This window comes from Podarcis vaucheri (genome assembly GCF_965113315.1).
Source record: "Podarcis vaucheri genome assembly, chromosome: 4".
Taxonomy (NCBI): domain Eukaryota; kingdom Metazoa; phylum Chordata; class Lepidosauria; order Squamata; family Lacertidae; genus Podarcis; species Podarcis vaucheri.
Window position 1 is genome coordinate 3,774,604 of NC_138762.1, and position 21,382 is coordinate 3,795,985.

General features: G+C 44.1%; 2 protein-coding genes across 8 annotated transcripts in view; one reads left to right on the forward strand and one right to left on the reverse strand.

The window, feature by feature from the left end:
* The window catches only part of LOC309530300 (uncharacterized protein), a 670,922-nt gene that overhangs the window by 465,180 nt on the left and 184,360 nt on the right, over positions 1–21,382 (reverse strand). The gene's annotated exons all lie outside the window — the stretch shown is intronic.
* Positions 1–21,382, forward strand: part of LOC309530351 (uncharacterized protein) — a 51,044-nt gene that overhangs the window by 17,973 nt on the left and 11,689 nt on the right. The window contains exons 1-3 of one of the 4 annotated variants that reach the window (XM_082219245.1): positions 19,456–20,326; positions 20,523–20,604; positions 20,906–20,988. The exons of 1 other annotated variant lie outside the window; for it this stretch is intronic. In XM_082219245.1, coding sequence (XP_082075371.1) covers positions 19,925–20,326; positions 20,523–20,604; positions 20,906–20,988 — 567 coding nt within the window. In that variant the 5' untranslated portion in view covers positions 19,456–19,924. Of the gene's footprint in view, positions 1–19,455; positions 20,327–20,522; positions 20,605–20,905; positions 20,989–21,382 lie in introns of those variants that run through there. 2 more of the 4 variants (XM_082219246.1, XM_082219247.1) reach the window with 2 other exon arrangements.

Below are 21,382 nucleotides of genomic sequence, written 5' to 3' on the forward strand. Positions count from 1 at the left end.
CTAGGTCTGTGTGCTGTTTGCTCCATTTGGTCTATGACATTTGGATGATCATCTTCATTAATTGATAGACTCCTACCTTCAGGAGCACTGTCTCCCTCCCCCACATTAGTCAGTTTAAAGCCCTCCTGATGAGGTTTCTGAGATTTTTGGCAAAAACATTTCTCCCAACCGTTGTGAGGTGCAGCCCATCACTTGCCAGAAGTCCATCTTCAAGAAACTGCAGTCCGTGATCTAAGAATCCAAACCGTTCCTGTTTACACCATTTGCGAAGCCAGCTGTTCACTTCCACTATTTCCCCCTCTCTCCCTGGGCCACGTCGTTCAACTGGGAGGACAGACGAGATGACAATTTGTGCATTTAGTTGCTTCAATTTCCTGCCGAGAGCCTCGTAGTCTCTTTTGATCTTCTGGAGGCTATTGCTTGCAGTGTCATTGGTTCCCACATGAACCAAGAGGAAGGGGTATTTGTCAGTGGGTTTTATGATTCCTTGCAGTCGTTCAGTTACATCTTGGATCTTAGCCCCGGGGAGACAGCACACTTCCCGAGACATCTTGTCAGGCCCACAGATCACTGCTTCTGTTCCCCTCAGTAGGGAATCCCCTATCACCACTACACGCCTCCTCTTGGGTTTGGTCGGGGTTCTTCCGTGAGCTGTCCGTTCCAAGGTCGCTTGCACATTCCCTGAGGACTGACTTTGCTGCTCGTCTTCATATACCTGATCGACTGTGATGAGGGAGAGATCCTCAAATGGAGTCTGCTCTTCGTCTTCCATGCTAGGGGAGAGGACCTCAAAGCGATTGTGTATTTCTAAACAATCAGAATGAACCCTGGGCCTCCTACTTCTTTGAGTCACGTTTCTCCATATATCCGGCTCCTGTGTTGGTGAACTAGACTCCTTCTCAGGGGAGTCCCCTGTCTCCTCCTTGGTGGAGACGGTGTGCTCTGTTGCTTCCAAGAAGAGCTCCAGCTCTCTAATTCTTTGGAGCGTAGCTACACGTTCCTCCAGTTACTGGACTTTGTCTTTTAAGAGGGCAATCAACATGCAATTGCTGCAGGTAAAGCTGCCTGCAACCTTTGGCAAGATGGCAAACATTGCGCAGGAATCGCAGGCGACTGCAGCTGTTCCCTCCCCTTCCATCTTGAGATCGTGTCGTTGGGGGTGGCTACAGAGGTCCTCCATCATAAAAAGCTTGAAGACAGGACAAATAACTTCCCCCACACAAAAAACCTAGGTCTCCCCCAACAAACGTTTGAGACAAGCACCCCTAAATCTAAAAGATGGATATAACTGCTGCCCTGCAAGCTCTGATAAGCTCCTCCCACAGCTAACCCCCTGCCTCAACAGAAACCCTGCCCCCTCTGACCTTTACACAGGGAAAACAGCTAATCAGCCACAAAGAAACACACACACACACAAGAAAACCCTTTTTGCTCCTTCTTCAACTGCTGCCCTGCAAACTCTGATAAGCTCCTCCCACAGCTAACCCCCTGCCTCAACAGAAACCCTGCCCCCTCTGACCTTTACACAGGGAAAACAGCTAATCAGCCACAAAGAAACACACACACACAAGAAAACCCTTTTTGCTCCTTCTTCAACTGCTGCCCTGCAAACTCTGATAAGCTCCTCCCACAGCTAATCCCCTGCCTCAACAGAAACCCTGCCCCCTCTGACCTTTACACAGGGAAAACAGCTAATCAGCCACAAAGAAACACACACACACAAGAAAACCCTTTTTGCTCCTTCTTCAACTGCTGCCCTGGGCCTTAAATGCAGTGTCAGAACCAGTGGCCTTCCCTATGCCCAGGATTGACGACATTTTGACAAGGGTCAGGAAGGGAAAGATTTTTACTAAGCTGGACCTGAAGGGGGTGTACAACCTGATACGAATAAGGAAGGGGGATGAATGGAAAACCACCATGTTCACCCCATTGGGGGCATTTGAATATCTCGTTATGCCCTTCGGCCTACAAGCAGGCTCCGCGTGCTTTCAATCGTTTATGAACCACGTCCTGGGGCCTTTGCTTTACAAGAATTGTGTGGCCTTCTTAGATGACGTGTTAGTATATTCAGAGAATAAGGAGCAGCATGTGAGAGACGTCAGGGAAGTGTTGGGCAAACTGCAAGCGAACCAGCTGTGGGTGAAACTGGAGAAGTGTCAGTTTCATACCAAGGAGGTGGAATTCCTGGGGTACCGCCTGTCAGACAAGGGATTGGACATGGATCCAGGCAAGGTCCAAGCGGTGCTGGAATGGAAGACACCGAGAACGAAGAAGGATGTGCAAAGATTCCTAGGGTTTGGAAACTTCTATCGGAAGTTCATCAGAAACTTTGCCCACCTGACGGCTCCCATTACAGACTGTCTCAGCAGTAAGAAGAAATTCGTTTGGACGGCGGAGGTGGAGCGAGCATTTGAGGAACTGAAAAGGGTGTTCGCTTCTGAAGAACAGCTCCTGCATGTGGATTTACAAAAGCCGATGAGAGTAGAAACGGACGCATCGGACCGGGCGGTGGGGGCGGTGCTTCTGCAGCCTGGGGAGGAGAAGTTGGAGTGGAGACCGTGCGCCTTTTTCTCGCGGAAGCTGAACAAATCCGAGAGGAACTACACGGTGTATGACCAAGAACTACTCGCCATTCACGAAGCGTTCCGAAGATGGAGGCACCTATTAATTGGCGCACAACATAAGGTGCAAGTGTGCACTGACCACAAGAACCTAGAGTATTGGAGAACGGCACGAGTACTCAACCAACGGCAAGTGAGATGGGCCCAGGAGTTCTCCAAATTCCACTTTGAAATTTGTTACGTGCCAGGCCCAGAGAACGTTAGGGCGGACGCTCTCTCACGCAAACCTGAATATTTGGAGGGGGAGGGAGCACCCGAAGAGAGACATGTCACCCCAGAGGACCGCTGGGTGTGTGGGGCGGCATTGGTGGGGCAAAGAGAACTGGTAGAGGGAACGGAGAATGATGAATACGCCCAGGATAAGCTCAGAGGTCTCAGGAGGGAGGGGGAGAAACCCGGAGGTTTTGAGGAAAGAAACGGGGCATTGTATTACAAGGGGGCACTGTATATACCCGAAGGAGAATTGAGGGGGAGAGTACTCAAGCAGTTGCACGACAGCCCCACAGCGGGGCATTTTGGGCAACACAAAACCATGTGGTTGGTCACCAGGGAATTTTGGTGGCCCAAGGTCAGGGAAGATGTACAGGAGTATGTAAGAGGGTGTGACCAATGCCAGCGAGCCAAAGGGGAGAGGCGGGCGCCGGCGGGGTTATTAGAACCGTTACCCACACCAGAACGACCATGGGAGGCAGTGTCGATAGATTTTATGACTGATCTGCCGAAGTCCAAAGGGAAAACAGCCATCATGGTCGTAGTAGACCTATTAACAAAGATGTGCCACTTTATAGCCTGCTCGCATGCAGTCACGGCGGAAGAGACAGCTAAATTGTTTGTAGAACACATTTTTAGGTTGCATGGCGCCCCCTTGAGGGTGGTCTCAGACAGAGGGAAACAATTTACGTCCAGGTTCTGGAGGAAACTCATGAGCTTACTGCACGTAGAGGTCAATTTTTCGACGGCCCGGCACCCTGAAACTAACGGGCAGGCGGAAAGAGCAAACGGTATCCTCCAGCAATACCTGAGGTGTTATGTCAATGACAGAGAGAATGATTGGGTAGAGAAGTTGGCGTTGGCGGAATTTGCCTACAACAATGCGGAGAATGTGTCCACAGGGATGAGCCCCTTTTTGGCTAATTATGGGTGTCATCTCAGGGCTTTTCCCGGGGGAGGAGGGGAGAGATGGAGCGTCCCGGCAGCCGAACAGTTTGTAGAAGAAATGGAAGCGATCCATTGTCAGCTCCAACTCAACTTAGAAAGGGCCAAGGAAGAATATAAGAGGCAGGCAGACAAAAACAGAAGGGAAGGTGAAACGATTAGGGTGGGGGATCAGGTGTGACTGTCAACCCAAGGGTTGCCATTCAAAGGGGGCTGTAAGAAATTAAGACCCAAACGATTGGGTCCCTTTGAGGTCATGCAACAGGTCCACCCAGTGGCTTTCAGGCTCCGGTTACCGAACCACATGAAATTGCACCCAGTATTCCGCAGGTCGTTACTGTCACCGTATAAGGGGGAACGAGAAGGGAGGTTCACACGGGGACCAGCAATAGAAGAAAGGGAACATAGCAGCCATGTGGCGGAAATCATCGACTCCAGGTGGAAGGGTGATCAGGTGGAGTATTTGATAACGTGGGAAGGGGAACCGGAGTCAGAAAACACCTGGGTAATGGCAGAGGATGTCAATGACGAGGTCTTAATAGAAACGTTCCATCAAAGGTTCCCAAGGAAACCTCAGCCTGTAGCGAGGTTCCGGAAGGAATACTTTGGCCCCACCGACGAGGAGGAGGAGATGGAAGGATTCACGGACTCAGAGTTGGAAGGAGGAATAGACTCCGGTGAGGAGGAGTACTTAGAGACCAGGAACAGCAACCGGTGGAGGGAAATGTTCGAGACGTCTGAAGATGAAGGAGGTTATTTCCGGGGTTTTACCTCCTCACCGCCCAGAGGGGAGGGAACGGGAGGGGGTGAAGGGGGCCCTGGAGGGGAGGTGGATGTCAGGGAACTGCCATCGGAAGGACAGGAGGTGGAAGGGCTCACAGAGGTTGGGAGAGACTCAGCAGCTGAAGAGGGAACCAGCAGGGGGAGAGGAGGGTCTCCGAGGGAAAGTGAGCAGGAGGGATGGCTCAGAGACATTTCCAGCGAGAACAGTGGGGAGGTTTCTGGACCTCCTGTAGGGACACCCACTCCTCGCCGGAAACTGTCACGCCAAGAGTCCAGAAGACGCGTTTCCGTTAAGGAGCTTTTATGTTGGAAGCGATTCCGTAAGCAACCACTGTCGGAATCTGCCAGTGACTGACGGAGCCATGCTTAAGGGGCTCCGTTACAGACAGAGGTTTGCGGACTTGAACAAACTCTGAGGGACCAGGATTTTACGCACAAGCAGCTCATCATCCCATCACACACAGGTTTAACAAACTAAAAAGAAAACATAGAGAGAAAAAGAAAAAAGATAACAAGAAAAAAACAAAAAAAATTACAACAACAAAAAATCCTAGAAGAAAAAAAAATACAAAAAACAGATGCCTAAAAATTTTTTTTAAAAGAAAAATCAATTTTTCAATATCTTTAGGCTCATTTCCTTTACATCAGTTAATATTTTAAATTTTATTCTGGGCTTCTTGCCCTGCCAGACAAATCTAGAAATATCTCTCTGCCACTTCTTGAAACAATCCATTTTGTCCAGAATTTGTAGTGATTGAAACAAAAACAGTATTCTTGGCAATACATTCATCTTTATAGCAGCAATTCGACCCAACAAGGAAAGCTTCAAATTTGACCATATTTCTAAATCCTTTTTCACTTCCGACCAACATTTTTCATAATTGTCTTTAAATAAGTTCCCATTTTTAGCTGTCATATTAATCCCCAAGTATTTCACCTTCTTAACCACTGTTAAGCCTGTCTCATTCTGAAACCTCTCTTTCTCATTCGGTGTTAAGTTTTTCTCAAGAACTTTAGTTTTTAACTTGTTCAACTTAAATCCTGCCACATGACCAAATTCTTGGATCAGTTCTAATACTCTTTTAGTACTAGATTCTGGCTCCTGTAACGTCAATACCAAGTGATCTGCAAAAGCTTTCAATTTGTATTGTTTAGCTCCGACCTTTATACCCTTGATCAGATGGTCCGTTCTAATCATATTTAACAAAACCTCCAGGACCGAAATAAAAAGCAATGGGGAAATTGGGCAGCCTTGTCGTGTCCCTTTCTCTATCTTGAATTCCTCTGTCACCACATTATTAACTATTAGTTTAGCCTTTTGTTCTGAATAAATTGCACTTATACCATTTTCAAACCCTTGACCGATCCCCATCCCCTGAAGATTTTTCTTCATAAACCTCCAAGAAATATTATCAAAAGCTTTCTTGGCATCCACGAAAATTAAAACTGCTTTGGTATTGATGTCCACTTGCAACGTCTCCAAAATGTTGATTATCTTCCTCGTGTTGTCAGACAAGTGTCTGCCTGGGAGAAAGCCAGCTTGGTCCTTGTGTATCTCTCCCACTAATACTTTTTTTAGTCTTTTGGCCAAAATGTCAGCAAATATTTTGTAATCCACATTTAACAGGGATATGGGTCGGTAGTTCTTAAGTTGTGTCTTTTCAGACTCAGTTTTTGGTATAAGTGTAATATATGCTTCTTTCCACGACTCTGGCGCTTTTTTCCCCTTCCAAAATTTCATTGCAAACCTCCTTTAATGGTTGAATTATCCAGTCCTTCAAAGTTCTATAGTATTTTGAGGTTAAACCATCCGGCCCTGGAGATTTTCCCAACTGCATGTTCTGAATGGCACCTTCTACCTCCTGTTCCATAATTTTGTAATTCAGCATTATCTTATTTTCTTAAGAGATTTTTTGTAATCCATTTGTTTTCAGAAATTGGTCTATATCAAACTCTTTCTGAGGCCCTTGTGTATATAACTGTTTAAAATACCACTGGAAACATTTTCTAATTTCCACTGGATTCTGGATGTTCTTTCCATCCACTTCCAAATTAGCAATGGTGTTAAGCTTTTGTCTTTTTTTCATCTGCCAAGCTAACAGTTTCCCACATTTATTAGCCGATTCAAAAGTCCTTTGTCTCATTTGTTTAATTTTTTTTATAAAATTTTTTATTGGTTTTACAAAAATTTTTAAAACAAACAAACATATAAAAAGACATACAAACACGTATAGTTTCATAACATTTTTTTCCATAAACCTCTTTTCTCAGACTCCCCCATACCTCCCCTTTCTGCATCCCAATGTCCAAATTTTTTTAGCAACTTCTAAATATTTCTGTCCAACCTCTGTCGTCTTAATCTTTTCTTTAATCTAGTCTTATATCACTGTAACCCTTTCTTTCTCAAAACCTCGACATTCTAGCATTCATCAAGTTTATAGTAGTCCTTAAGGTAAATTTTAAATTTCTTCCATTCTTCTTCCGCCGTCTCTTTTCCCTGATCACGGATTCTGCCAGTCATCTCGGCCAATGTCATATAGTCCATCACTTTCATCTGCCATTCTTCCAAGGTGGGTAGATCTTGTGTCTTCCAATACTTTGCGATGAGTATTCTTGCTGCTGTTGTTGCATACATAAAGAAAGTTCTGTCTTTCTTTGACACCAACTGGCCGACAATGCCCAAGAGAAAGGCCTCTGGTTTCTTAGGGAAAGTACATTTAAGTACCTTTTTCAATTCATTATATATCATTTCCCAGAAAGCCTTAATCTTCGGCCATGTCCACCAAAGATGGTAAAAAGTACCTTCAGTTTCTTTACATTTCCAACATTTGTTATCAGGCAAGTGATAAATTTTTGCTAGCTTGACTGGGGTCATGTACCACCTGTAAATCATTTTCATAATATTTTCCTTTAAGGCATTACATGCCGTAAATTTAATACCGGTGTTCCACAACCTTTCCCAGTCAGCAAACATAATGTTATGACCAATGTCCTGTGCCCACTTAATCATGGCTGATTTAACCATTTCATCTTGTGTATTCCATTTCAACAGCAAATTATACATTCTTGACCAATTCTTAGTATTGGGTTCTAACAGTTCAGTCTCTAATTTTGATTTTTCCACCTGGAAGCCAATTTTCCTGTCTTGTTTATAAACCTCCATTATTTGATAATAATGGAGCCAATCTCGTACTTTAGGTTTCATTTTCTCATGGTTCTGTAATTTCAATTTGTCTCCGTCTTGTTCCAAAATCTCCCAATACTTTGGCCATCCGACCTCCATATTGAATTTCTTCAGTGCCTTAGCCTCCAAGGGTGACACCCATCTAGGGGTTTTGTTCTCCAACAGGTCTTTATATCTTATCCAGACATTAAACAACACTTTTCTGACAATATGATTTTTAAAGGCCCTATGCACTTTGATTTTGTCATACCATAGATATGCATGCCAACCAAACATATTATCAAAACCTTCTAAATCCAAGATATCTGTATTCTCGAAGAGCATCCATTCTTTCAACCAGCAAAAAGCTGCTGCTTCATAGTACAGTTTTAAGTCCGGCAGGGCAAATCCCCCTCTTTCTTTTGCATCTGTAAGTACTTTAAATTTTATTCTGGGCTTTTTGCCCTGCCAGACAAATTTCACAATATCTTTCTGCCACCTCTTGAAACAGTCCATCTTGTCAAGGATCTGCAAGGTTTGAAACAAGAATAACATTCTAGGCAATACATTCATCTTGATAACTGCAATTCAGCCTAACATTGACAATTTCAAATTTGACCATATTTCTAGATCTTTTTTAATTTCTAACCAACATTTTTCATAGTTGTCCTTATACAAATTCAGATTTTTAGATGTCAAGTAAACCCCTAGGTATTTCACCTTCTTAACCACCGTCAAACCTGTCTCCTCTTGAAATTCCTCCTTCTCCATATCTGTTAAATTTTTTCCTAAGACTTTAGTTTTTTGTTTATTCAGTTTAAATCCAGCTACCTGGCCAAATTGTTGAATTATTTCTAACACCCTTTTCGTGCTAGTGTTTGGCTCTTGCAAAGTCAATACTAGGTCATCTGCAAATGCCCTTAACTTGTAATGTTTAGCTCCGACCTTTACACCTTTAACTTGCTGGTCATTTCTAATCATATTTAGCAACACCTCCAGAACCGAAATGAAAAGCAATGGGGAAATTGGGCACCCCTGTCGTGTTCCTTTTTCTATCTTAAGTTCCTCAGTTATTGCATTATTTACAATCAACTTAGCTAAGTTGTCTCATTTGTTTAATTTTCCATTCAATTTCCTGATTCATCATCTTCATATATTGCACTTGATGTAGCTTTATTTCTCTCAGAATCTCTTGTGAATTTGGTTTCACTCTGTTTCTTCTCGCCCTCTTTTATTTTTTCCAAAAAATTTTCTTTTTTCTCATTTTGAGCTCTCTTCTTTAATAAATTATGTTGGATCAGAAACCCCCTCATAACTGCTTTACTTGCGTCCGAGTTTACTCTTTTTTCCACGGTAGTATTCAAATTTATCTCAAAATAGTCTCTCAGGGTTTTTTGGGCCTTCTTAATAACCTCTTGATCTCTAAACAAGGTGTCATTCATCCTCCATCTGAAGGAACCGGTTGGTGTTAATTTCATCTCCATTTTCACGGCATTATGGTCGGAGCACGTTTTAGGGCAGATCTCTACTTTTCGGGTCTTAGGTGCCAGTCCTCTAGTTATCCAGATTTGATCAATTCTTGTCCACGTCATTTTGGCTTCATAAAAGAAGGTTCCCTCTCTACCCAAGGGATTCCTAGTTCTCCAAATGTCAATCAAATCCATATTGTCAGTCAATTCAAAAAAAGTTTTTAGTAGTCTACCATCTTTGGTAACTACCTGTCTCTGTGACTTATCCATGTTTGTGGATACCACTCCATTCATATCTCCAATCAAAATAATGTTGTAGTCCATATAGTCCAGCAAAGTCTCATGCAACTTCTTATAAAATTCAGATTTCCCCTCATTTGGTGCATATACTCCTACTATCAAAAATTTTTCTCCTTGTGTTTGAATTTCAATTGCTACAAATCTTCCTTGATCATCTTTAAAAACAAAGGAAGTCTGTAATGAAATATTAGAGGGGGAAAAGGCACCTGAATCGTGGAAAGAAGCGTATATTACACTTATACCAAAAACAGAGACTGAAAAGACTCAGATCAAGAACTACTGCCCTATATCACTACTTAATGTGGATTACAAAATTTTTGCAGACATATTAGCAAAAAGACTGAAAAAAGTGTTGGTGGGTGAGATTCATAAGGACCAAGCAGGCTTTCTCCCAGGAAGACATTTGTCAGATAATGTGAGGAATATAATAGACATTATGGAACTATTAGAAGTGAATATAAACACTAAGGCAGTTTTGATATTTGTGGACGCGGAGAAAGCCTTTGACAACATTTCTTGGAGTTTTATGAAGAAAAATCTACAAGGGATGGGGGTAGGCCAAGGTTTTGAGAATGGTATAGGTGCAATATATTCTGAACAAAAGGCTAAGTTAATTGTAAATAATGTGGCTACTGAAGCAATTCATTTTTTTAAATAAATATTTTTATTGTTTTTTTCCAAATAAAATTTTTTTCATCAATTTATACAGAAGAGTATCGGTTACAGAAAGAAGATAAACAAAGAGAAAAGAGAAATTGGTTATTTCATGCTTGTTCCAGTCTTATCGAACTTCCCCACATCTCCCTCGCAATGCATTCTTAACAATAAACATTTCAGCAAATTATAACCTTGTTTCATGCATTTCTTTTTACCTTCAAAACTTACGTTTTAGTTTAAATTACTTATTGCCAATTTACTTTAAACAGCCAATATAATAGCATTTCCAACCTTTAAACATTAATCCTTTCATTTAATTTATTTATTTAATTTCAATGTCTACTACCCTCATTGCTGGAGCTGATCTTCCCAGTTCGTGCGAATTCTTATAGTTCATATAATTTATAAAACTTTTGCAAGTAGTCTTTAAATTTTTTCCAGTCCTCCTCCATTGCTTCTTCACCCAAGTCACGGATCCTGGCAGTCATCTCGGCCAGTTCCATATAGTCCATCAGCTGCGTTTGCCATTCTTCCAGTGTGGGCAAATCTTGAGTCTTCCAATATTTTGCGATGAGAATCCTTGCTGCTGTAGTTGCATACATAAAAAACGTTCTATCCTTCTTTGACACCTTTTGGCCGACGATGCCCAAGAGGAAGGCCTCTGGTTTCTTAGGGAAGGTGTATTTAAACACCTTTTTAAACTCATTATATATCATTTCCCAAAAGGCCTTCACTTTAGGGCACGTCCACCATAGGTGAAAGAATGTCCCTTCAGCCTCTTTACACTTCCGCTACTGAAGCAATTCAGATAGAAAAAGGAACACGGCAGGGGTGCCCAATATCTCCATTGCTTTTTATATCAGTCCTGGAGGTTCTGCTAAATATGATTAGAAAAGACCAGCTGGTTAAAGGGGTTCAGGTCGGAGCAAAACAATATAAACTGAAGGCTTTTGCAGATGATTTAGTACTTACTTTGCAAGAGCCAGACACTAGTACGAAAAGGGTTTTGGAATTAATTCAAGAATTTGGTCAAGTTGCAGGTTTTAAGTTAAATAAACAAAAAACTAAAGTGTTGGAGAAAAATCTAACAGCCACGGAAAGAGAGCAGTTTCAAGAGGAAACAGGACTAGCTGTGGTTAAGAAAGTGAAATATTTGGGTATTAACATGACATCTAAAAATGTGAATCTATTCAAAGATAATTATGAGAAATGTTGGATGGAAGTTAAGAAAGATCTAGATGTTTGGTCAAATTTGAAGCTTTCCTTGTTAGGCCGAATTGCTGTTATCAAGATGAATGTTTTGCCTAGAATGCTGTTTTTATTTCAGGCTTTGCAGATTTTGGATAAAATGGATTGTTTCAAGAAGTGGCAGAAAGACATATCTAAATTTGTCTGGCAGGGCAAAAAGCCCAGAATAAAATTTAAGATACTTACGGATGCAAAAGAAAGAGGGGGGTTTGCCCTGCCGGACTTAAAGTTGTACTATGAATCAGCAGCCTTTTGCTGGTTGAAAGATTGGCTACTTCTTGAGAACACAGACATTTTAGATTTGGAAGGGTTTAATAACGCTTTCGGATGGCATGCATATATATGGTATGACAAGGTAAAGGCTCATAAAGGTTTTAAGAATCACATTGTTAGGAAACCTTTATATAATGTCTGGATAAGATATAAAGACCTGTTGGAAAATAAAACTCCAAGGTGGCTGTCGCCAATGGAAGCCAAAGGGGTGAAAAAACTTAACATGGAATCGAAATGGCCAAAATATGGGGAAATTCTAGAGCAAGAGGGGGATAAGTGGAAACTACAGAGCTATGAGAAACTGAAGTCTAAAGTTCGAGATTGGCTCCATTATTATCAAATAATGGAGGTGTTTAAACAAGACAGGAAAATTGGCTTCCAGGTGGAAAGATCCAAATTAGAAACGGAATTGTTAGAACCCAATACTAAAATTTTGTCAAGAATGTATAATTTGTTGCTGAAGTGGAATACACAGGATGAGACGGTTAAATCAGCTATGATTAAATGGGCACAGGACTTCGGTTATAATATTATGTTTGCTGACTGGGAACGGTTATGGACCACCGGTATAAAGTTTACGGCATGTAATGCCTTTAAAGGAAAATATTATGAAAATGATTTATAGGTGGTACATGACCCCAGTCAAGCTAGCAAAGATCTACCATTTGCCCGATAATAAATGTTGGAAATGTAAGGAAACTGAAGGTACATTCTTTCATCTTTGGTGGACTTGCCCAAGGATTAAGGACTTCTGGGAGATGATTTATAATGAAATGAAAAAGGTATTTAAGTATACCTTTCTTAAGAAACCAGAGGCTTTTCTCCTGGGCGTGGTTGGCCAATTGGTGTTAAAGAAAGACAGAACATTTTTTATGTACGCCACAACAGCAGCAAGAGTTCTCATAGCAAAGTATTGGAAGACACAAGAACTTCCCACACTGGGAGAATGGCAGATGAAGGTAATCGACTACATGGGACTAGCTGAGATGACCGGCAGGATCCGAGACCAAGGGAAAGAGACGGTGGAGGAAGACTGGAAGAAATTTAAAGTCTATCTTAAGAACTATTATAAAATAAATGAATGCTAAAACGCCAAGGCTAGGAAATTAAGTGGTTACCGCTGTATTGATTTGGTAATGACAGGAGGGGTAAAAGGTCAGTCACTTAAATTTTGAAGCAAGGATTTGCTGAAAGAAATTTGATAATAGGGATGCAGAAAGGGAAGGTATGGGGAAGTCGGAGAAATAGGGTTTATGAAAAGAAGGTTTTGAAATTTTACATGTCTATGTGTTCGCTTGTCATTGTATTGTGTTCTGTATGTGTTAACTATGTGTTAAAAAACCAATAAAAATTAAAACAAATAAAAACAAATAAAAACAAATTTCGGTGATAGGCTCTCTTTTGCATAAATAACTACTCCTCACTTTTTAACCTTGTCCGATGAAATAAATTCTTGGCCCAGTCTCTTATTAATCAATACTTTCCTGTGTAGCCTTATCACATGTGTTTCCTGTAAGCAAATCAAGTCCAATTGTTCCTTTTTCAGTAAATAAAAGACGTTCTTCCTTTTCTCCAGGGAATTGAGTCCATGAATGTTCCAGCTTAATAGTTGCAGAGACATGATGTATTTAATTTGTTTTTTCTCCAGCTGCTCCCAATAAATCCTCTTGTTCTGACGGTGGTATCACTTTCTCTAACTTGCCCAATCCCGAAGGTAGTGATACTTTGTCTAATATTCCTGGTCTTAGGGCTCTTGGCTCTCCTTCCACTCCTTTTTGCAGGTCTTCTCCGTGATCTCTCAGAAATTTTTCTTTATCCTCCACTGATCTTATTTTAAACTTTTTACCTTTAAAGGTAAAAGATAGGCCTTGGGGAAATTCCCACCTAAAGATGGTTCTATTACCTTTCAGCAGGGCCACCAAATCTCCGTAGTTAGACCTAAGGTCCAAAAGATGTTTATTTATAACCTGCCAATCTGGATGGGTTTCCCCAGCCACTCTTGGCGGCTTCCAACAAAATATTAAAATACAATAGTCCATCAGACATTAAAAGCTTCCCTAAATATAATAATAACAATAACCATCCATTTTCAGTCCATTGAATTAGCAATTAAGCATTTCTGGAAAAGGGAATGGCATACTTTTGTATATTAGTATAAAAAGCATGCATAGGAAAGTATTACTCATTTATGACGAGAATAGGATTTATTTATTTTGAACTTTGCTTGGTTCCTCCTTGGTAGCCAGTGCAATGGTTTCAGCAGGGCTAGAACTCAGGACCCGCTGCCTTGAGGGACATCTAAGAGCAGTTGGGCAGGGAAAGGTCTCCCTTGGGGGGGGTGGACTCTCCTTCCTTGGAGGTTTCTAAGCAGAGATCGGACGGCCATCTGCCATGGATGCTTTAGCTGAGATTCCTGCATTGCTGGGGGTTGGACTAGATGACCCAGGGGTCCCCTCCTATCTCTCCACTCCTGAATTCTAGGAGGAGCTTCCTTGCCTCCTGCAAAGTCCTCCTGGGATCTGGTGGGGGTCCCAAGGCTGCAGCAGGGGAGGAGGCCTGGGGGGGTGATCTGCTCCTGCAGGGGGGTCCCCAAGGCAGGGAGGAGAGAGTCCTGCCAGGGAGGGGCCAGGTCTGCAACACTCTACTTCCTGGAGATCAGAGGATCCCAAACTTATTTGGCCATCCGCCCCTCCTTCAGAAAAACAATGGCTCTCCCATGAAATCTCATTTCTTTAAACAAAGGAGGAACAGTGCAAATGGTTTTCCAAAGCAACAGAGGAAACGTGCAAATGGTTTTCCAAAGGTGGATGAGGAGGTGGACTAGCCCCCCCCCAAAAAAAAAAGGTGGGAGAGGAAGGCCAGGAGTAAAGAGAGGGATCCCAGCCCAGAGTCTGGCTGCTGCATTGGGGACCAGTTTCCCAGTGTCTCCCAGGGCAGCTCCTCACGGAGGCCACTGCAGCAATCCCCTCGCACCCAGAGCAGGGCATCCCAGGACCACATCCTCTCTGCCCCAAAGGGATTGTTGCTGGAAATGGGCGCTGCTACTCACTGAGCCTCCAGGGACCTTGGCATCAGTGGCTGTGTGTGTGTTAAGCTATCTGATAGAATAATCATAATAAATTACCCGCCTAAATTTAACATACATGTTAAAACACGTCAGCAAATTTTACCTCACCTGGGCCGGTTCACTCCCTTGGAGATTGCTCCGTGGGCCAGATAGCATCTGCACAGACGATTTCTGGTGCCACGGAAGTGAGTCCCCACTCCACGCTGTGTGTGTTTAGCACAGTGCACGGGGACTTGCTTCGTGGGCAGCTCGATTTGGGGGGCGGCTCGTGGGTGATTTAAACTACCCCCGTGGGCAGGTTGCCAACCCCTGGGTTAAAAGCTTTCTCAAAAACAAGTAAAGCTAAAGAAATCTCTCCTCCCCATTTTTTGGATGGAATTCTTAACCCAAGGTACTATTTCTGGTTTAGTGGAGTCTGTAACCTGAAGCGTCTGTAACCCGTGGTACCACTGTATTTAGACCCTCAATTGGAGTAACTTGGGGGGCATCACCGAAATCATTTATGCTACAGGTACCATTAGGCATGCAATTTTCAAGTAAATGTATAGAGTTTATTTTTCTTGGGTATGACAATTAGTCTACAGAGGCATGAAGTCCTTGGTGCTTTGCTTTACTTTACTTGCTAAGTACTGAAGTACTAATCATTGTACTTTTCCGTGTATAAGACTAGGGTTTTTTATTTTAAGGTTAAAAATGTGGGGGTGTCTTATACACGGATAGTGCATATGCCCAGTTTCTAAATTTGGGGTCCCCAGAAGTAGGGGGGGTTATACATGGGGGCGTCTTATACATGAAAAAATATGGTACTTTGTGGACTTCAGCGTCAGGTCAATGAACACAGGTGCAGCTGCTGTACAGGGTGACATTAACTAGCACAAGGTGGTTCTATTAGTAGGGAGATAGGCTTGAAGTGCCCTTCATGGATCACTGCCTTGCCATGGCGAAGGGGCTTGAATAACTCAGAGAAGCTATGAGCTATGCCGTGAAGGGCCACCCAAGATGGACAGGTCATAGTGGAGAGTTTTGACCAAACGTGATCCACCTGGAGCAGGAACCGGCAAGCCACTCCAGTATCCCTGCCAAGAAAACGCCATGGACAAAGACAACAGGCATATAAAAGTTATGATGCTGGAAGATGAGCCCCTCAGGTCGGAAGGCGTCCAACATGCTACTGAGGAAGAGCAGAGGACAAGTACAAGTAGATTCAGAGCTGATGAAGCGGCTGGGCCAAAGCCGAAAGGACGCTCAGTTCCGGATATGCCTGGAAGCGAAAGGAAAGTCCAATGCTGTAAAGAAAAATATTGCATAGGAACCTGGAATGTAAGAACCATGAACCTTGGTAAGTTGGATGTGGTCAAAAATGAGAAGGCAAGAATAAATATTGACATCCTGGGCATCAGTGAACTAAAATGGACGGGAATGGGTGAATTCAGTTCGGATGACCATCACATCTACTACTGTGGGCAAGAATCCCGTAAATGAAATGGAGTGGCCCTCATAGTCAACAAAAGAGTGGCAATAGCTGTACTGGGATGCAATCTCAAAAATGATAGAATGATCTCGATACGAATCCAAGGCAGACCTTTTAACATCACAGTAATCCAAGTTTATGCACCAACCACTGGTGCTGAGAAAGGAGTACGGCAAGGCTGTATATTGTCTCCCTGCTTATTTAACTTATATGCAGAATTCATCATGCGAAAGGCTGGGCTCGATGAATCCCAAGCTGGAATTAAGATTGCCAGAATATCAACAACCCCAGCTATGCAGATGACACAACCTTGATGACAGAAAGTGAGGAGGAATTAAAGAATCTTTTGATGAGGGTGAAAGAGGAGAGCACAAAATATGGCCTGAGGCTCAACATAAAAAAAACGAAGATCATGGCCACTGGTCCCATCACCTCCAGGCAAATAGAAGGGGAAGAAATGGAAGCAGTGAGAGATTTTACTTTCTTGGGCTCCATGATCAGTGCAGATGGTGACAGCAGTCACGAAATTAAAAGACGCCTGCTCCTTGGGAGAAAGGCGATGGCAAACCTAGACAACATCTTAAAAAGCAGAGACATCACCTTACCGACAAAGGTCCGTATAGTAAAAGCCATGGTCTTCCCAGTAGTGATGTATGGAATTGAGAGCTGGACCATAAAGAAGGCTGATCGCCAAGGAATTGATGCTTTTGAGTTATGGTGTTGGAGGAGACTCTTGAGAGTCCCATGGACTGCAAGAAGATCAAACATATCCATTCTTAAGGAAATCAGCCCTGAGTGCTCACTGGAAGGACAGATCGTGAAGCTGAGGCTCCAATACTTTGGCCACCTCATGAGAAGAGAAGACTCCCTGGAAAAGACCCTGATGTTGGGAAAGATGGAGGGCACAAGGAGAATGGGAAGACAGAGGACGAGATGTTTGGACAGTGTTCTCGAAGCTACGCACATGAGTCTGATCAAACTGCGGCAGTGGAAGACAGGAGTGCATGGCGCGCTCTGGTCCATGGGGTCACAAAGAGTTGGACACGACTAAATGACTAAACAACAACAAGGTTTGAAGCTGCTCTCTTTGCAGAGGATGCAATCCTAGGTTAGAAGTGAGTAGTTGCAAAGTAGCTTTCTGACACATTTGAGTAATACCTATTTGTATAACTCCTGCTATTTCCATAAATGATATTTTTACTAGAGGCTTATGTGAATTGCTGAAACAGGCACACAGCCTAAAAGGTAAATACTGTTTAGGGAGCTCTTAATATCTGAAGGACTATTGTATTTTAATATTTTGTTGGAAGCCGCCCAGAGTGGCTGGGAAAACCCAGCCAGATGGGCGGAGTATAAATAAATTATTATTATTATTATTATTATTAGTAGTAGTAGTAGTAGTAGATACTGCCATTTTTACAGAAATTTCCTGTTTGCTTTGAGCCTTAATTCAAATCTCTGAATAGTTAATCTAAAATTCAGTTTACGTTGCTAGACATCATGTGAGAGAAGTTTTTCAAAACTAAAATTAATCAAGAGTTATCTCAGGTCCACTATGAGTCAAGCTGAGATCTCTGGCTTAGCCATCTTGTCAGCTGAAAACAAAGTAGCAAAAGGAAATGATTTTGATGACGTGATTTCAAAATTTGCAGAGAAAAAAGTGGGGGGGGGGAAATGTTTTGAGTGCTTTTGCTCACAATGTTAAGTAAATAAACCAGAAAATAACACTTGCAACTGTAAGCATCTTATTTTTCCTTCTTTTAATAATTTAAGGGGGTGGTGACAAGCAAAGCAGCCCCCCCCCCCTTGAGGGAGTGCTATGAACAGGCGAAGGGGGGAATTGCAACTGCCAGAAAAGGAGCTCAGCTCCGTTTGCAGGAGAAGCGGGGGAAACCCCCCCCCTTGAGAGAACAGGGAAAGTGTCGATTCCAAGCGGATACAATGTATCTGCTCTTGGCCCAATGTTAGCCTATGTGAGAAATCTAGGGGAAGGAAAGCAGGAGGCGCCCCCAAAAAGCATCTCTGGAAGTCTGCAGTGTGCGCTAGAGAGAAAAACGCGGGGGGGGGGGCAGCTGGGCACGCTGGGCTTTGCAAGGGTTAAAGGGAACTGAGCTGCATTCCTAGAGAGGCCAGGAAGCAAGAGGGGGCAGGTCCTCCAGAGCCAAGGCCCCTCCCTCCCCAGTCCTTTTCTTGCTTTGTGTCTCTGCTGCAAGGGCTGCCTCGCTCTCCCCTCCTGGGATCTGGTGAGTCTCCTCTCTCTCTGGGATCTGATGGGGGTCTCAGGGCTGCAGCAAGGGAGGGGGCCGGGGGGGGAGGGGCCAGTTCTGCCACGCTCTCTTCCTGGAGATCAGAGGATCCCAAACTCATTTGACCCTCCGCCCCCCCCTTCAGAAAAAATCTCCCTTCTTTAAACAAAGGAGTCCCTGGGACTTTAACTCGGTGTGACATCGCTTCGCCTCACTGCACAACAGAGGAAACATCTGCAAATGGTTTTCCAAAGCTGGACGAGGAGGTGGAGACTAACACCCCCCCAAAAAAGGTGGGAGACAAAGGCCAGGGATAAAGAGAGGGATCCCAGCCCAGAGTCCGGCTGCTGCATTGGGGACCAGTTTCCCAGTGTCTCCCAGGGCAGCTCCCCACGGAGGCCACTGCAGCAATCCCCTCGCACCCAGAGCAGGGCATCCCAGGACCACATCCTCTCTGCCCCAAAGGGATTGTTGCTGGAAAACCAGCCGGAAATGGGCGCTGCTACTCCCTGAGCCTCCAGGGACCTTGGCATCAGTGGCTGTGTGTGTGTGTTAAGCTATCTAACAGAATACTAATACGAAATTACCCACCTAAATTTCAAGGGAGGTGTCTTTGGCCTCATCCACTTGGCCTTCAGGGGGTTGGCGAGATACGTACCTGGCCCTCAGAGCAAAGAAAAAGGGACCCCACCCCAGGAGTCTGTCTGGAGAGCGGCAGAGAGTCCAAGTGCAAGAAAAGGAGACAGGAGCAGGGGAGTGGGGGTGGGGGGAGAACAACTCCTGAGGACCCCCAGGTGAGGACCCCCACTAGAGCCAAGCATCCATTATTCACAAGATACAAACTATTCCCTTGTCAGTCAGTTCTGACTTCTTGCATTTACTCGAAGGCAGGAGCAACTAGACTGATTCACCTCAGAGAAATCCCTTCAGTTCCCTCCACATTTTGCATTGCTAGAAGGCTAGAGACATATTTCTTCTCCTCTTACTCCTCTTTTTACCAGGAAGGAATTTTTAATAGTAAGACTCAGATGAGTCAGCAACAAGCTGATCGCTGGGTAATCTAAAAAAGGGGGATTTGTGGAACTCTGCTAGAATATGGAACTTGCTAGTGCATGTTAGGAAGCATATCATTCAATAATATATCTTCTTCTAACTCCCTAATTATCCCCACAGATTTAATATGCTGTAAACCACTTTGAGATTTCTCTTTAAAATATAAAGTGTTATAGAAATTTAAATAAATAAAATAGCTCATGGTTTGGGCTGTGGTGCAGTCCAGCCCTGCTTCCCTCCAAGACTCATCCATGCTTGCTCAGGGAACCTTTTTCTTCTCCTGATATTAGACAACTTTTGTAACTGAACAATGTATTTGCTTTGTAGGATTTGCTAGAGCTTCTCATTTAGATGGGCAGAACTTGGCAGAAGACCAAAGGGTTCCTTCCGATCTCTCAGGGGCTTCCTGAGAGCACAGATGGATGAGCAAGACTCAGCTGGTCCTAGAGCAGGAAGAGGCCATGTCATCCAAACTGGGAGCAGTGGGGGATTCTGGGAAAACTCTGGGCAGAAGATCCTGGGTGAGGAGGACACCCTCCGCTCAGAGGGGCAGAGCCAGCAGTTGAGGCAGTTCTGCTGCCAGGAGGCCAAAGGACCCCGAGAGGTTTGCAGCCGACTCTACCACCTTGACCACCAGTGGCTGAAGCCAGAAAGGCACACGAAAGCTGAGATGCTGGACCTGGTGATCTTGGAGCAGTTCCTGGCTGTCCTTCCACCGGAGATGGAGAGCTGGGTGAGGGAATGCGGAGCGGAGACCAGTTCCCAGGCGGTGGCCCTGGCTGAAGGTTTCCTCCTGAGTCAGGCAGAGGAGAGAAAGCAGGTAAGAGAGACTTTCCTCTGGATACTCCCAAGGGGCTCCAAGCAGGACGGTGAACATCCCATAATGCTCTATTGTTGGCCCATCCTTTTTGTGGGAAGGCATCCATGGAATGAGATCCCACACCCTTCAAGTCTTTGTCATTCTCTTTCTAGTATTTCCCCCCATTCTCTGTTTTGAATCCTTGTTTCTTTCTCAGGGAAAGGATCTCTTTGCAGAAATGGACCTGGATTCCTGTGAGGCAGAGAGGCCTCCACTGGACACCAGAGTGAGGCCACTGGGTAAGGAGGAAGGTGGTTTTTCTCTATTTGGTTTCATTCTGTTGGTTTTCCAACTCATCTGAGGGTTCTTTTCATCTTGTTTTGGGGGGAGACAGTTGGGAACAAGGGTCCAGAGGAGGGGAGATGTATTTTTGCACAAACAAACATATGAAATGGGCACAAACGTCCAAATGCTCTCAGTTGGTAAGGCTTTCTCAAAGGCCCATCTGTAGTTAGAGATGCCCTGTTTCACCTGTGAGAGAAGCAGGCACTCCTGGCAACCTGATTACCTTTTCTCCTGTTTACATTTTTTCTCTTGCAGGTGACAGAATGATGCCGGCAAGACCTCCTGATCCGCCTTTTCATGGGGGCAGAAGGGAAGCAGCGGCTGTTGAAGCAGATCAGGTCAGGGGAAGCTGCCTTGTGGGGACAGAGGCCGAGGGATGGAGCAATGTCATGGACTGGTTGGGCACAGAGGAATGGTGGGAGGAAGCAGCCAGGGAACCAGGAAGGGAAGATGGCTCAGAGCCCAAGGAGTGGAAGTGGAGGAAGGATGAGCGGTCAGAGGGAGAAGCCTGGGAAGAGGAGGTGTCAGAATCTGAAGGGGAAACAGGGCTTAGTGAGCTGGGAGACTCTGTGGCAGAATGCAGTGCAGAATCAGAGGCAGAAGAGGAAGGAGGCGAGTGGGAGGAGGGAGGTCGAGAGGCAGAGGTGAGTCAGGAGAATGAGGAGCCACCGGGGGCTCCCTCTCCTTCTGCCATAATCCACCCTCCCTGCTTGTCTCTCAGAGCCAGGAGAC